Genomic DNA, 14,607 nt, shown 5'->3' with positions numbered 1-14,607 from the left:
TCAAGCTCATTCTAAGCCAGTACCCGGCGCGAACATACAAAAACGCTCTGCTAATCCGTGGTGGGACAAAGAGTGCTTGGACGTGTACGCGGAGAAGGAAGCCGCGTATAAGGCCTTCCGGGACGACGGGTTACCCACTAGCTGTCGACAATATGCGACGTTAGAAACGCGAATGAAGAGTTTGATCAAAGCCAAGAAACGTAGTTAAACATCGATGAGCACTCTTTGGGGTACGGCCCGGCGTTTGCGAAACCGAAACAGTACTAATGAGAGCGTGGAATATTAAAACCGTTGGATATTCGATTTCGCCAAGAAGGTTTGTCCGGATTCCGCCCCGGCACAGAAGATTTTCCGCGCCGCGTCCCCTCACGATAGCGCGAGCGAAACACCTTTTTCGATGGTGGAGTTCTCACTTGCTCTCTTGTCGTGTAACAATAAAGCTCCAGGGCCAGACAGAATCAAATTCAACTTGTTGAAGACTCTGCCAGATTATGCCAAGAGACGCTTGTTGAACTTATTTAATAAGTTTCTGGAGGCTAACATTATCCCACACGATTGGAGACAAGTGAAAGTCATTGCCATCCAAAAACCAAGAAAACCAGCCTTCGACCACAATTCGTATCGTCCGATCGCAATGCTGTCCTATATCCGGAAGTTGTTCGAGAAAATGATCCTATTTCGTCTCGACAATTGGGTCGAAACAAATGGCTTACTGGCAGATACACAATTTAGCTTTCGCAAAGGCAAAAGGACGAACGATTGTCTTGCGTTGCTCTCAACCGAAATTTAAATGACCTATGCTAGCAAAGAGCAGATGGCATCAGTGTTCCTAGATATTAAGGAGGCATTTGATTCAGTTTCGATCAACATTCTCTCAGAGAAGCTGCACCAGCATGGTCTTTCACTGACTTTAAACAACTTTTTGCTAAACTTGTTGTCGGAAAAGCACATGCATTTTTCGCATGGTGACTTATCGACATCACGATTTAGTTACATGGGCCTTCCCCAGGGCTCATGTCTAAACCCCCTGTTATACAATTTCTATGTCAACGAATTTGATGAATGTCTTGACAATTCCTGCACGCTAAGGCAACTTGCAGACGATGGCGTGGTGTCTGTTACGGGACCCAAAGCTGTCGATCTACAAGGACCATTACAGAATTCCTTGGACAATTTGTCTGCTTGGGCTCTCCAGCTGGGTATCGAGTTCTCTACGGAGAAAACTGAGCTAGTCGTATTTTCTAGGAAGCGTGAACCAGCACAACTACAGCTTCTATTAAGGGGTCAAACTATCGCTTAGGTCTTCACAGTAAAATATCTAGGGGTCTGATTCGACCCAGGAGAGCTAATTAGGTTGTATCAAACAACGATACTGTCGGTGATGGAATACGGATGCTTCTGCTTTCGCTCCGCCGCGAATATACATTTCATCAAACTCGAAAGAATTCAGTATCGTTGTTTGCGTATCGCCTTAGGGTGCATGCAGTCGACCCATACGATGAGCCTCGAAGTGCTGTCGGACGTTTTCCCGTTGAAAAATCGATTTTGGGAACTCTCATATCGATTGCTCATTCGATGCGATATCTTGAACCAGGTGGTGATTGAATTATTAACCCTTCTTCTTACAATCCCAACCGTGTGCATTTCATAAATACTTCTGAATCTACTGTTTTCTCCGAAACTTCCATGAAAGAGGAGATTTGTGGAATTCCGGACCACATACGCCCGCAAGTGGTTCCAAACATTTTTTATAATAAATTCCAAGAAGTCGACTGTTCTAAGATGCTTACACTGACGGATCAAACCTCGAAGGGTCCACCGGCTTCGGTATTTTCAATCAAAAGTTCACCGCCTCCTACAAACTCAGTGACCCTGCTTCAGTTTACGCCGCAGAACTAGCTGCTATTCAGTATACCCTTGGAGTCATTGAAACATTACACGCAGGCCATTATTTCATCGTTTCGGATAGCCTCAGTTCCATTGACGCTATTCGCTCGATGAAACATGGAAAGCACTCCTCGTATTTTTTGGGGAAAATACGAGAGTTACTGAGTGCTTTATCTGACAACTCTTTCCTGATTATCTTGGTGTGGGTCCCTTCTCATTGCTCCATTCCGGGCCTCCAAGCGATTTGTTGCATAACCATAAACTTTTGCTGGTGTGTTTTTTCAGTTGCTAAATCAGTTGAATAATAGTTTACGTACGCTTCTTTTCAACAAGTTTTGTTGTAGGAACTGCTAATCAACAAGCGGTGCTGCTAGGGCAATGAGAAGGCGGACTTCTTAGCTAAGGTGGGTGTCCCAGAAGGTGACGTTTATGAAAGACCGATTTGCTTCCACGAATTTTTCAGTATTACTCATCAGAGAACCCTCGAAAGTTGGCAAACTCCATGGAGCAGTGGGGAGCTAGGAAAGTGGCTACATTCGATAATCCCTAAGGTATCGACGAAACCTTGGATCAAGGGGATGGATGTGGGTCGTGACTTCATTCGTGTGATGTCCCGACTCAAGGCAAATCATTACACGCTGGATGCACATCTCCGGCGTATTGGGCTCGTGGATAGTGGTGTCTGCGCTTGTGGAGACGGCTATCACGACATCGAGCACATTGTCTGGGCGTGCACCGAGTACAGTTCCGCCAGGTCTCGGCTAATGGACACCCTGCGGGCCCGAGAAACACCAACCAACGTCCCGGTTCGAGATGTGCTGGCAAGCCGCGATGTCCTCTATATGTCCCTTATATACACCTTCGTGAAAACTATCAATATACAAATCTAACCGCCCCTTCTTATTTTCCTTATCATTCTCAGAACCCTCTTCCACCTGTATGAAAGCATCTCTATCGAATGAGCCAACAAACACGGGACCTACAGCACGAACATCGCACGCTTAACTCGAAGTGTAGCCGATCCACATCTGACAATAATTTTCTCTCCCTGCCATCATTGTCTACCCTCCCTCCCCTGACTCTTATACCCAGAAGTAACTCCCCTACCCCCCCCCCCCCTCCCAAATATCTTCCCGAAGCATTCAGCTCTTCCTATCTCTTCTAGTTTTAACTATTTTATCATATTATTTCGTTGAAAATGCCCAGCTCTAGTACCCACTAAAAATAACTAATTACGAACCATTACAAAATTCAATCATGCCCTCTAGTTATTCCTACTTTTAAGTTAGTCGTAAAAATTGTCTTCCTTAGTTAAACATTATTTGCTCCAATAATCTCACTGATAAAAAATGTCAAACGATATTGCCATAAAAACTAAATTACCCCCCTAATCTTACGAAAATCATATTACCCCCTTGTGTAGATATATAAGATGGCTATAAAATCTCATTAGTTTCATTTAAAAAAATCAATATGTAATCCCCTAGTATTAAGTAATTTAAAATGCAAAACAAAACAAAATTGGCACCTTTAAGCTAACGCAAACGTGCCTTATAAAATGAACGAATTGAATAAAAAAAATCAATATTCAAACGCCGCACCCCCTTAATGATGTCCGATTGAGCTAAAAACTTGCATAGATTACTTTTTGGATGTAATAAGCATTTTATGTACGAGTTTATGCGAAATTTTAAGATGACCATTTTCATTAATTCATACCTTGTAGAACCACCCTAGTTCTCTATACAAACTTTGGTTTTAATTTGTGAAGCCCCGTTCCAATATTTTTTCAAAAAAAATTTCATTAGAGGTTTCCTGGCCCGTAAACTTTCGCCTTTTTTCGTTCTGCTCCCCGATCGTGTGTTGAACAGTCTTATCGATTGGTACCAATCTAAAAATCAACAATATCATTAGCTGTTACAACTCACTTGTTAGGCTGGTTCTAATGGTGTGCGTCTTAGCTAACTGACAGCATTATATTTTCAGCTATAAGTTTTAGTTGTTTCGGCTACTGTTTGTTTCTGACAAAACAAAAAATGCAGTTTGGAAAAAATCAACAATCGTTTAGCTGCACTAAATTTTAACCAATCGATTCCAGGAATTCGGCTAAAAATTGCTATGCGATCGCGAGTGTTTCCGTGCAGGATTCCATTTGAAATGACTACTTCGGGGGGAGGCGTGCTAATGCACTTCGCTTGATTCCAGGGCTAGCTGGTCGTGCTAGTTCACATAGGTCTCATAACCGTCATATCAGTCCTGCACGGCATGATATTATACATGCGCTCCTCTTTACATTGACCAGTTGGATTCCGTGGTCGATCCAGCGATTCCCGGTTTTAGGGTGGCTTCCAGTTCACTGGTGCCTCGTCTACCCTATATGGTGGGCCTAGTGTAATTCAATCGCACCCGGTAGTCTACTTTATCTCTCTTCCTCAGACTGACGTGTCAAGTGCCATGGTCGGTCCGGCGATTCCAGTTGGAGTGTAACTTCCGGTTCATCGGTGCCTCGACGACCCGAGACCGTGTGCTACTACGTTGCTGGTCGTTGCTCCTCTCGCCAGCTTCGTTGCAATGTGTGTGAGTGTTTTTTTGTAATAAGGTTTAAAACGCTTCAAAAGCCTGTAGTGTATTGGCACTGTGTGGGACTTTTAGTGCCGAACCACTAAAAGCAATTGATTTTTTGGGCTGTTTCAAAGTAAGGACTCGATTCACACTCACAAAACGCGACGCGAGACAGGACAGAACACTTATTATTCTTACTAACTATAAAAATGATTAAAATGTACCTTTTTCGACCAGTTTCGGGCTCGATGTTGCCCATCTACGGGACGATGTCCGACTGATTACTAGATGACAAATAAATACAATCATACTGCGTGCACTACACGTCGAGAATAAATTACAAAACTTTCACTGTATTTTCAGATTTGTCAGGTGGAAAAGGGGTGATTCTATTGGCGCGTCGTCCTCGTTCATAAACGCGTGTTCGGCATTGGCTATGTACATGGATTCCTACGCGTTCAGGTGTGCTACTTTCTGTACACTTTTTACGAGTTTCGCGCTGTCCCCGTCTATTGTGTGGTTGTGGGCTATAGTGTGTGCCGCTACACTGAAGTCGTCGGCTCTTTCGTGGTCAACAGCATGTTTGTGTTCGCGGCTTTAAGTTTTCAGCAGGTTTGACCTATGTATACTGCGGGGAAATCTTTGCAGCGGATTTGGTAGATCCACAATTTTTGATCAGTTGGAACCTTTTCTTTTAGATTACATAAGAGTACTTTTAACATATTACCACTATTGTATGCGACTTGGTGACTATGCTGTTTTAGGACGGTTTGAACGGAGTTAGTAATTTTGGGGTAAAACAGCAAGCAGATTCTTGGTTCCTGTTTTTTATTTTTTCTAATCGGTCTGAAGGTGTCGATTTACGGTAAATCCCTAATTTTAGTTTGCTGTCCGCTTTTATAGTTATCATCGCTCAAGAAAACGTCTGCTAGTGAAGGCGTGTAGAACTTACCTCTAAACGTAAAAAAGTTCCGATTCATGCAAAACTCTGCAACTGAAAGGTGAGCTTCGACCTGATAGGGTAATACGCGGTTTCGCTTTAAATGTCGTCGAATACTTTCCAAGGCATCAGCTACTGGTACGTTTGGGAATAAAGCAGTCACATCGAACGATACCAGAACTTCTCCCGCCTGACCTTAAAATTTTTCAGTTGCTCCACCAGGTCTATGCTGTTTTTTACACTTTTTTCGTGGGTAACGGGGTGTTTTTCATTTCATCCGCCAGCCAAGCAGCCACCTTCTCGGTGGGCGTGAAAATGTTGGATGAGAATGTTCGCATAGACACTGGGTTTTTATGAATTTATGGCAGGTAGTATAATGAAGAAATTTTCGGGCTTGGGACGAGGAATCTCTGTTCGAATTTTTCTTCTCTCGGAGAGTATACTCGTAACCACTCTGTTGACGGCATCCCAATATGCTCGTCGTGGCACATCTCTTCGACGATATTTTCAACTGTCACGGTACGGTGTTGGTCGCCATAGTTGGATTGCGCTTCAGGAAAGGGCCCTCAACGATTGTCTACACCTTAATCGGGCACATTTCGGCAGGCGTCGTCGAGCCCTTCATTTTCACCATTACGACTCGATACGCGTCGCCCCAGGATCTTAGCAGAAGCGGCACAGACTCGTTTCGTCGGAGCTGCTTTCGGAGTTATGGATTTTTTAGAGTTTTATAAAAGCCTAATCCAAACCCAACCATTTCCTAGCAAGACTCCCCAACTCGCAGTAGGGCCAGGGGTATTCTTAAGCCCCTAGACTCCTGCCCTTCCTGTCCCTGCTGCTTCTAATGTACTAATGTACTAATGTATGTATGTATGTGCACTAATGTCATGTAATTATCTCAGCAACGGCTGAACCGACCTTAACGAAAGTAGTTTCAAATGCAGTGGCGTATCCAGGGGGATTTCGGTGGTTAACCCCTCCCCCCAAACCAAAATTAATCGTACTGAAAAATATTACTTAATGCTGACTAATGTAATTAAATATTGCACAATAATTTTGGAATTGTATTGTTTGATCACTACACTGATAACCTAATGTTTTAAACATCATGAGAATCTTTGGAAAATTGTAAGAATGAGATCTTAATACTGATCTCATAGCCGAGAACCCATAGTTGTCAAATCATTTCAATATAAAAATACCTGCGTGAGTTATTATTAAGCTAGTTTTGAAGAGATGTTCCAAAAGTAGGGACAATTTTTCGAATGGGAAGCGAAGTTTCAATAGGTTGAATTAGAATTAGGTTGAAAAATAGAATTGTTCACTGATCATATTTACTGATAATGCATTTTCTTAGAACGCGTAGAACTGAGACAATCACTCTATATGATTAATAACGAGAAAAACATATCGGAGAGAATAAGGAAAATGATAACAATTGGCATTTTCCGTTTTTCACTACGGGGTAAGGACCGGGTTTTATAAGCATTTGATTTTTTATGCAATCTTAAATTTCCATAAGGAAAAATTGGACTGAACCACTTTGTGCATTAAGGACACAAAACGTAACTTAAATTAAGTTTTGTTTTTTGTGTTTTGAATTCATCTCGTCAGTAACTAGCACCATCTGGGTGTCTAGTTAGATGATGTATCTAAACAAGTACTAAAATTAGCACTAGTTAGACACAAAAAAAAATCAAACAGTTCGCACGACACATGTGAACGTTCAAAGCAACTGACTTGTCCCGAGTGATGTCTCGGGAAGCAAATACAGAAGCTCGAGAGCCAAACGCCTGGCATTATGCAATCTTAAATTCCCATAAAGGAAAATTGGACTGAACCACGTTGTGCATTAAGGGCACATAATCTAACTTAAATTAAGTTTTATTTTTTGTGTTTCGAATTCATCTCGTCAGTAACTAACACCATCTAGTCTGTCTAGTACTCAAATTATCACTAGTTAGCCACAAAAAATTCCAAAGTCAGTTGCTTTGAACGTTCACATGTGTCGTGCGAATTGTTTGGAATTTTTTTTGTGTCTAACTAGTGCTAATTTGGGTACTAGTTTGGATACATCGTCTAACTAGACACCCAGATGGTGCTAGTTACTGACGAGATGAATTCGAAACACAAAAAATAAAACTTAATTTGATTTTTTGTTGTGCTATCCAATTATATGAATAGCCTCAAAGCCGGATTGGCATTAAAAAAATTCCAAATAATTCAAGTTAGTCGCTATTAATGGTCACGGTGTATCTAAAACAAAAAAAAATGATCATAATAATACGGCATTCGAAAGATACAGTATCCAAGCATCCTCTCAGTGAATGATCCATCGAGAGATTCTAGTGATATGGCGATTTGAGGTTTTATGACACGTTTCATAAAACCAGCAAATTCCCACGTGTTTGGTCCTATCTTTATAAACAAAAAATATTTGTCTACTTATGTGGTACTTGGCATTCGAATGATGTCAAGTATATCCGCTGAAAGTTTGAAAATATTTCATTGACGGAATCGAAAGTTATAACGTTTTGAATACGATATGCGGTCATTGATGGGTTTTCTACCAGATATCAAGCATGTTTGTCCATTGACTATTTAGATCGTTTATACGTGTCGCGGTTTTAAAAGGAAAACCTTATCATTAATTACATAAACATAATGTACAAAAGGTGTTATTTATATGGTTCACTGAAAAAAATATGAAAATAGGGTCACAGACTAACAGACATAACACTCGAAAATAATGCTTCGTCCGCTTTAACGGTCATTTTAAATATATTTGTAGTTGGGACTGTGGCCACATTTGAAATTATGGCGCCACTGACATATGAACAAGCATATGGGGGATAGACCACTCGTGAAAAATTGTTCCAGAACTTGAGGGGTAACCCATCAGCAAATAAGTGTTTGGGACTGTGAAAAAAAGGTGGAGCTACTGTTCTTCGAAAATTGCAGGATCGATGTTTTTTGTGGGAATTCCCTCATAGTGTTATGTCTGTTAGTCTGTGATAGGGTTATCTACCTAACGTTAACTATAACGTGTAAATTAAAAAAAATGAATAAAAGCTTGAATGTTTACTTGAAAAGGCCATATCTCAGTGGTTTGCTGACCGATTCTAATTTTTTTCCATTATTGAACAGGTAGACGTTTCACCATTAATTTTATTTAAGAAGAATATAAAATAGGGTTGTCTACCTCAAACAATAGACAACATAATTATTTGCAAGTATATATTATAATTATTTAGTCTATGTTTTTATATTCAAAACGATGACATATCAATTCCTATACATTGGTTTAATGCAACGAACGCAAACTACAAATCATGGAAAAATAAATTCATAAATTCAATATTCAAAAATATGAAGGTATTTGCAAATTCAGATCAATTTATGTAATTGTACGGTTTTTGTTGCAAATTTAGTACATTTGTTATTCGCTGGTTGGGATGTCGAAAACTGGTCCAATAAAAATCAATCAATAAAAATGCATCTGTTCACGTCACTAACTATTGTCAGTTTTATTGTATAAATGAGTTAAACAAAAGAATTAGAAATTCAGATGCTTTTTAGTTCGACAATGGACCAACTAGCAAAGGTTCATCTAAAAAGCGGCCCCTGTTAAAAATTGGCCAGCCAGCGCATCACGACTGTGTTGGTTTCAACTTCTCATATATGAACAATTTGTAATATACAGTAATTGCAGTCTGTTCGAGCACGAACTTTTGCCGGTCACCGACGGACTTACTTCCTAGTTGTTCCACAAACTAGCACCGAAAATGCTTCTTGAACCTTGTTCCACAGATCGCTCTTCCAATGCGATCGTTACACACCGCGAAATTCTATCGCGAGAATCCACCGCGAACAAGGCAAACTTAGCCAATAGATCGCCTCCGCAAAAAACCAAACAAACAGCGAAAGTTCGCTGATATTGTATCACGGCTCACAGTATCCAGCACCGAAACACTAAGTCCACCACTTCCTTGGGGACTTCGAACTTTTTTTGCCTACCGATTAGCAAATTTCCAACACCGACGGCTTTCTTTCTTCCGACAGAACAAACGAGCAGATCGTCCCTTTCCACACGAGATTTATTTTCAACTAACTATGTACATTATATAACCAGCCGGGATCAGCTGTGATCGCGCTGGTTTCACTCTCTTCTCTCTCCATCTACTACCTACCACACTGCAAAGTGTGCATAGTAGCGTTCGTCTCGTTTTGCACAGACTGAGTAGCTGGCATAATATTTGAATTCTAGCAGCCTAATTATCATTTCGACGTGCACTAGAATTCGCTTTGGTTTTTCCAGTTCAATTAGTTTCAAATTCTTAATTAGTTCAATGTTCTTAAATTTAGTATTAATTCTGCTCGTGTATAATGTCCACCGCAAATCCAGTGACTGGCAACCATTGCACTTGGAGTAGTTCATCGCCATCGACCGAGAAAGAAGAAAAGAGCAGGTAGATCGAACGATTGGGGTTAGGGGATTGGAATTGCAATTACCTGTGCAATGCGCTGGTGCGCATCGCGCAATTTTTCCCCGTTCGGGTTGCTCTACCTGGATGACATATTTCACTCGGCTCGTTGAGTTGGTGGTGTCGGTAGTAGAGCGATTCTGGCCACATGACACACAACCTCCTTGGCTGCAGCGGTTCGTAGAGTGACCACACGAACGATGCCATCGGCTCCGGGATGACATTTGATGATTTGACCGAGAGGCCAATTGGTTGGCGGGATGTTGTCTTCCTTCACGATGACGACTCTGCCAACGTCGACGGAGACAGGCGGGTTAAGCCTTTCGTTGCACAAGATTGAAGTTATTGCAGGTATTCCTGGTACCAGCGAGACTAAATTGTCTGGAACCGTTTCTGGGCCAATTCCCAGTAGTTCAAGCGATTGTCAGGAGTCTCCTTCAGATCAACTTTCGGAACAGCTTGGAGATTGCTCCCGACGAGGAAATGTCCTGGCGTAAGGACCTCGATATCGGACGGATCGTCCTGCAGTGGAGTCAGCGGACGAGAATTGAGGCACATCTCTATCTGCGCCAGCAGTGTGAGCATGTCCTCGTACGCAACGTTCACGTTGCCGATTGCCTTCAGCAGGTGTGTTTTCGCTGACTTCACTGCAGCCTCCCATAGACCGCCAAAGTGTGGTGCTCGAGGTGGGATGAATTTCCAGCAAATTTCGTTGTCGGAGCACCAGTCGAAGATCTGATTCCGATCAGACTCATCGACCTTCAGCATGCGGTAGATGCGGTTCAGTGCATTCGATGCACCTTTGAAAGCGGTAGCGTTGTCAGAATGCAACTCTACCACCTTTCCTCTGCGAGCGACCAGACGACGGAGTGCAGCTATGAACGCTGGAGTAGAAAAGTCGCTCACAAGCTCGATATGAACTGCCTTCGTAGAGAAGCAGACGAATATGGCCACGTACACCTTCGTTGGCCCACGGTTGCGGATGGCGGACTTCAAATAGAACGGTCCGCAATAGTCGACTCAGCAGACGGAAAACGGTCGGGTTGGAGATACTCTCGATGCCGGAAGATCTGCTGTGCTCTTCTGGACTAGTGTGGGCTTGCTACGGAAGCAAGTGTGGCAACGGTGAAAGACGGATTTCACAAGATTTCTGCCGCCCAGAATCCAAAACTTCTAGCGCAGAGTGGCTCAGCGAAAAGTTCACCCTGCGCGAGATGACAGAGCGAAAGTTCGGCGTGTTGGAGTTCTTGCGCGGTAAGCGGATGGACTGGGTGCAGGTTAATGCTCGGGATGCCGAGTGGCTTGTACTTCTCCTTTTCCGAACGACGTTGCGAGGCTCGTTCACGAAGCACGTGCAGATAACGCTGAATGAACGCTGTCACTCGGCGCAGCTTGGAGAAGTTGGAGTAGCGAGCGAATAAATCGGTGCAGAAACTCAGTTGTGTCGTGGTCATGGCGACTAGTGGTATCTTGTGTCCTTCGGCGGACACTTCAGGAGTTTCTGCTGCGGGTAACGTTGGATTTGACCAAAAATCCGGAGACCTTGATAGCCACGGTGTTCCAGTCCATCATCGTGTACAGTTGAGGATGTCGGTAGAACTCAACCCTCGGGATATGTCGTCAGCGGGATTGTCACTCCAGGAACATACTTACAGCGGCTGAGATCGGTTGAAAGCTGTATCTGCGAAATCCGGTGTGCGACGAAAATCTTCCAACGACTCGGGTTCCTGCGAAGCCATTGGAGGACAGTGGTGGAATCTGTCCAGAAATGAACAGTTGCAGGAAGCTTCAGCGTTGCGTTCAGCTTCTTGTACAGCTGGGTCGACAAATGCGCGGCGCAGAGTTCCAGTCTGCCGATTGTGTGGCGAGTAGAAAGCGGCGCAACCTTAGACTTAGACGCCAACAACTGGACCGAAACTGTGCCGTGTGCTTCGGTTCGGACGTAACAGCATGTCCCATATGCGTGCTCAGACGCATCGCAGAAGAAGTGAAGCTAGATGCTGACGGCGTCGGGCATCGAAATGAAGCGGGGTACGCGAACTTCACTTAGCAGGTGTAGTGTGTTATGGAACAGTTTCCATTCTTCTTGGAGTGTAAACGCGAGCGGTGTGTCCCATTCACATGCTTCGCCATTCTGCTTCAGAGCCCAAAGTCGCTGCATGAAGAGTTTGGCCTTGGTGATCGTTGGACCCACGAGTCCGAGTGGATCGAAAATTTGGGCGATGTATGACATCACCTTGCGCTTCGTCAGGACGGATGCGGCTAGCGGCAGCTGAACCTTGAACCGGAGTATGTCCAACTTCGGTTCCCAAATGAGGCCGAGCGTGGAGACGGCCTGGTCATCCTGAAGATTGTGATACGGCTGAATTGCCACATAATCAGGTGGTATATCCCCAAGAACTTCAGGAGAATTCGATGCCCATTTCTTGAGCGGTAATCCAGCGGAAGCTACATTGCCGATGCCTGACGACGCAGCTTGATGGCAGATTCTACGTCCGGCGCCCCAGAAAGAAAATCGTCGACGTAGAAGTCTTCCGTAACTGGTCCACTCGCGATTGGATACAACTGCTGATCCTGGGAATGCAGGTAGATCCATTGGACGCGGAACCAGAAACCGCCCATCCGAATGGTGCTTCGACTACCCACGGAAAACCGTTACCGAGCGAGATCTTCCTGCCGCACAGTGGGACGGAATCAAAAAAAGCCGGACATTGATATTTGCGACGAAACTATTGGTTATGGCACTTTGATGTCTTCGGAAAGGTTTCTTCATTTTTTAAGTAGTTTAATATAATGTTAGAAAATTTTTATTTAAGGGGGTATATACGCAGATAAAAAAAATAACTTTGCAAGTTGTTGCCAAAATTGATAGTCATGTATGGAAAGTTTGTAGACAAAATAATTTTATGAAACTTTGTTGAAGTAGCAAAATGGCTATCTGTTAAGCGAAAAAAGTTATTGGGTGAAATTGAAGTACATGTCGGAATACCCCCTTAAAAAGTGTTTTTTCATTGTAACTTTTTTACTTGATTTTTTACAGTTTCTCGATGTTCTAGAAAGTTGTTGATGCTTTCAAAACACACCTTTTTGCGAAATAGATCAACTCGCTATTTCTTCGTTTTAAGGGTACATGTCTGTTTTTTTGGTTTTTCTGAGCTAACTTTAAGGGGCTATGGTTTGTAGAGTAGCAAGTAGTAGCAGCTAAATTTATTTTCTTGATGTTCAGCAAGAAATACCCTATTGATACATATATAATTCATAGCGGGATCTAATAGGACCCTTGGAATAATGCGGGGTAAAATAGACTAGCGTTTCAATAAATTATTGGTATTATGAAGCATGAAAAATAAACTATTATGCGAAATTAATAAACATTTGAAATATTATAGTTCATTCCATATATTCCGACATTCAAAGTTAATTTTTTGTTATTAACATGCTCATAAGTCATCAGTGTCCTGCCAATGATCTTCTTCGTCATTGGATGAACAAGGTATTTCGTTGCTTAAAATACTTGGTTATATTATTATCTTGTTCATCCAATGACGAAGAAGATCATTGGCAGAACACTGATGACTTATGAGCATGTTAATAACAAAAAATTAACTTTGAATGTCGGAATATATGGAATGAACTATAATATTTCAAATGTATATTAATTTCGCATAATAGTTTATTTTTCATGCTTCATAATACCAATAATTTATTGAAACGCTAGTCGCTATCAATGGGGTATTTCTTGCTGAATATCAAAAAAATAAATTTAGCTGCTACTACCTGCTACTCTACAAACCATAGCCCCTTAAAGTTAGCACAGAAAAACCAAAAAAACAGACATATACCCTAAAAACGAAGAGATAGCGAGTTGATCTATTTCGCAAAAAGGTGTGTTTTGAAAGCATCAACAACTTTCTAGAACATCGAGAAACTGTAAAAAATCAAATAAAAAAGTTACAATGAAAAAACACTTTTTAAGGGGGTATTCCGACATGTACTTCAATTTCACCCAATAACTTTTTTCGCTTAACAGACAGCCATTTTGCTACTTCAACAAAGTTTCATAAAATTATTTCGTCTACAAACTTTCCATACATGACTATCAATTTTGGCAACAACTTGCAAAGTTATTTTTTTTATCTGCGTATATACCCCCTTAAATAAAAATTTTCCAACATTATATTAAACTACTTAAAAAATGAAGAAACCTTTCCGAAGACATCAAAGTGCCATAACTAATAGTTTCGTCGCAAATATCAATGTCCGGCTTTTTTTGATTCCGTCCCACTGTGTGCCGGCGTGAAGTTCCCAGAAGGCCTCATTTCGATGACGAGGTCAATCCTTCCTGGGACATGAAACTGTGGATCTGCTGATCCAACCTGCGGGAATTTCCACGCCGACGTATCGACCGGCATGGTCGGCAGCTCTGCGGATGGCTGCTTCAGAATGAGAAACTCGAGCTTTGTGGAGAATGGCTGAGTTCTCGATTCAATGGAGGCGGTGATGGCATTTTTCACCCTTTGTGTTGAGAGACCGATTCCTGCGACCGAAATGTCCACCTTGGTGCGACGGCTGAGGAGAACCTTCGCTAACTGACCGGAGATGAAATTGGACATTGACGCCGAGTCGAGTAGAGCTCGAGTCTTGTGTTTTCTGCCATGATCATCAACACTGTTGAGAACAACCGTTTCCAGTAGAACCATGCTGCATGTGGTTTGGACCGCCATGCTGACCTGC

The 14,607-nt window shown here is 42.4% G+C and overlaps 1 protein-coding gene across 1 annotated transcript; it reads right to left on the bottom strand.

Moving 5' to 3' along the window:
- Positions 1 to 10,245: 10,245 nt before the first annotated feature.
- Positions 10,246 to 10,641, bottom strand: LOC131680109 (uncharacterized). The gene has a single exon (XM_058960829.1). It carries the CDS (start codon positions 10,639 to 10,641, stop codon positions 10,246 to 10,248), a length of 396 nt encoding a protein of 131 aa, XP_058816812.1.
- Between the last annotated feature and the right edge of the window lie 3,966 nt (positions 10,642 to 14,607).

This window comes from Topomyia yanbarensis, chromosome 2 (assembly GCF_030247195.1).
Source record: "Topomyia yanbarensis strain Yona2022 chromosome 2, ASM3024719v1, whole genome shotgun sequence".
In the NCBI taxonomy this organism is placed as follows: Eukaryota; Metazoa; Arthropoda; class Insecta; order Diptera; family Culicidae; genus Topomyia; species Topomyia yanbarensis.
The sequence above is the reverse complement of the archived record's forward strand: the minus strand, read 5'-3'. Positions and strand labels throughout refer to the sequence as shown.

Bases quoted from the DNA above. Each gene is read 5' to 3' on its own strand.
- LOC131680109 (XM_058960829.1), bottom strand. From the start codon at position 10,641: ATGCTGAAGGTCGATGAGTCTGATCGGAATCAGATCTTCGACTGGTGC.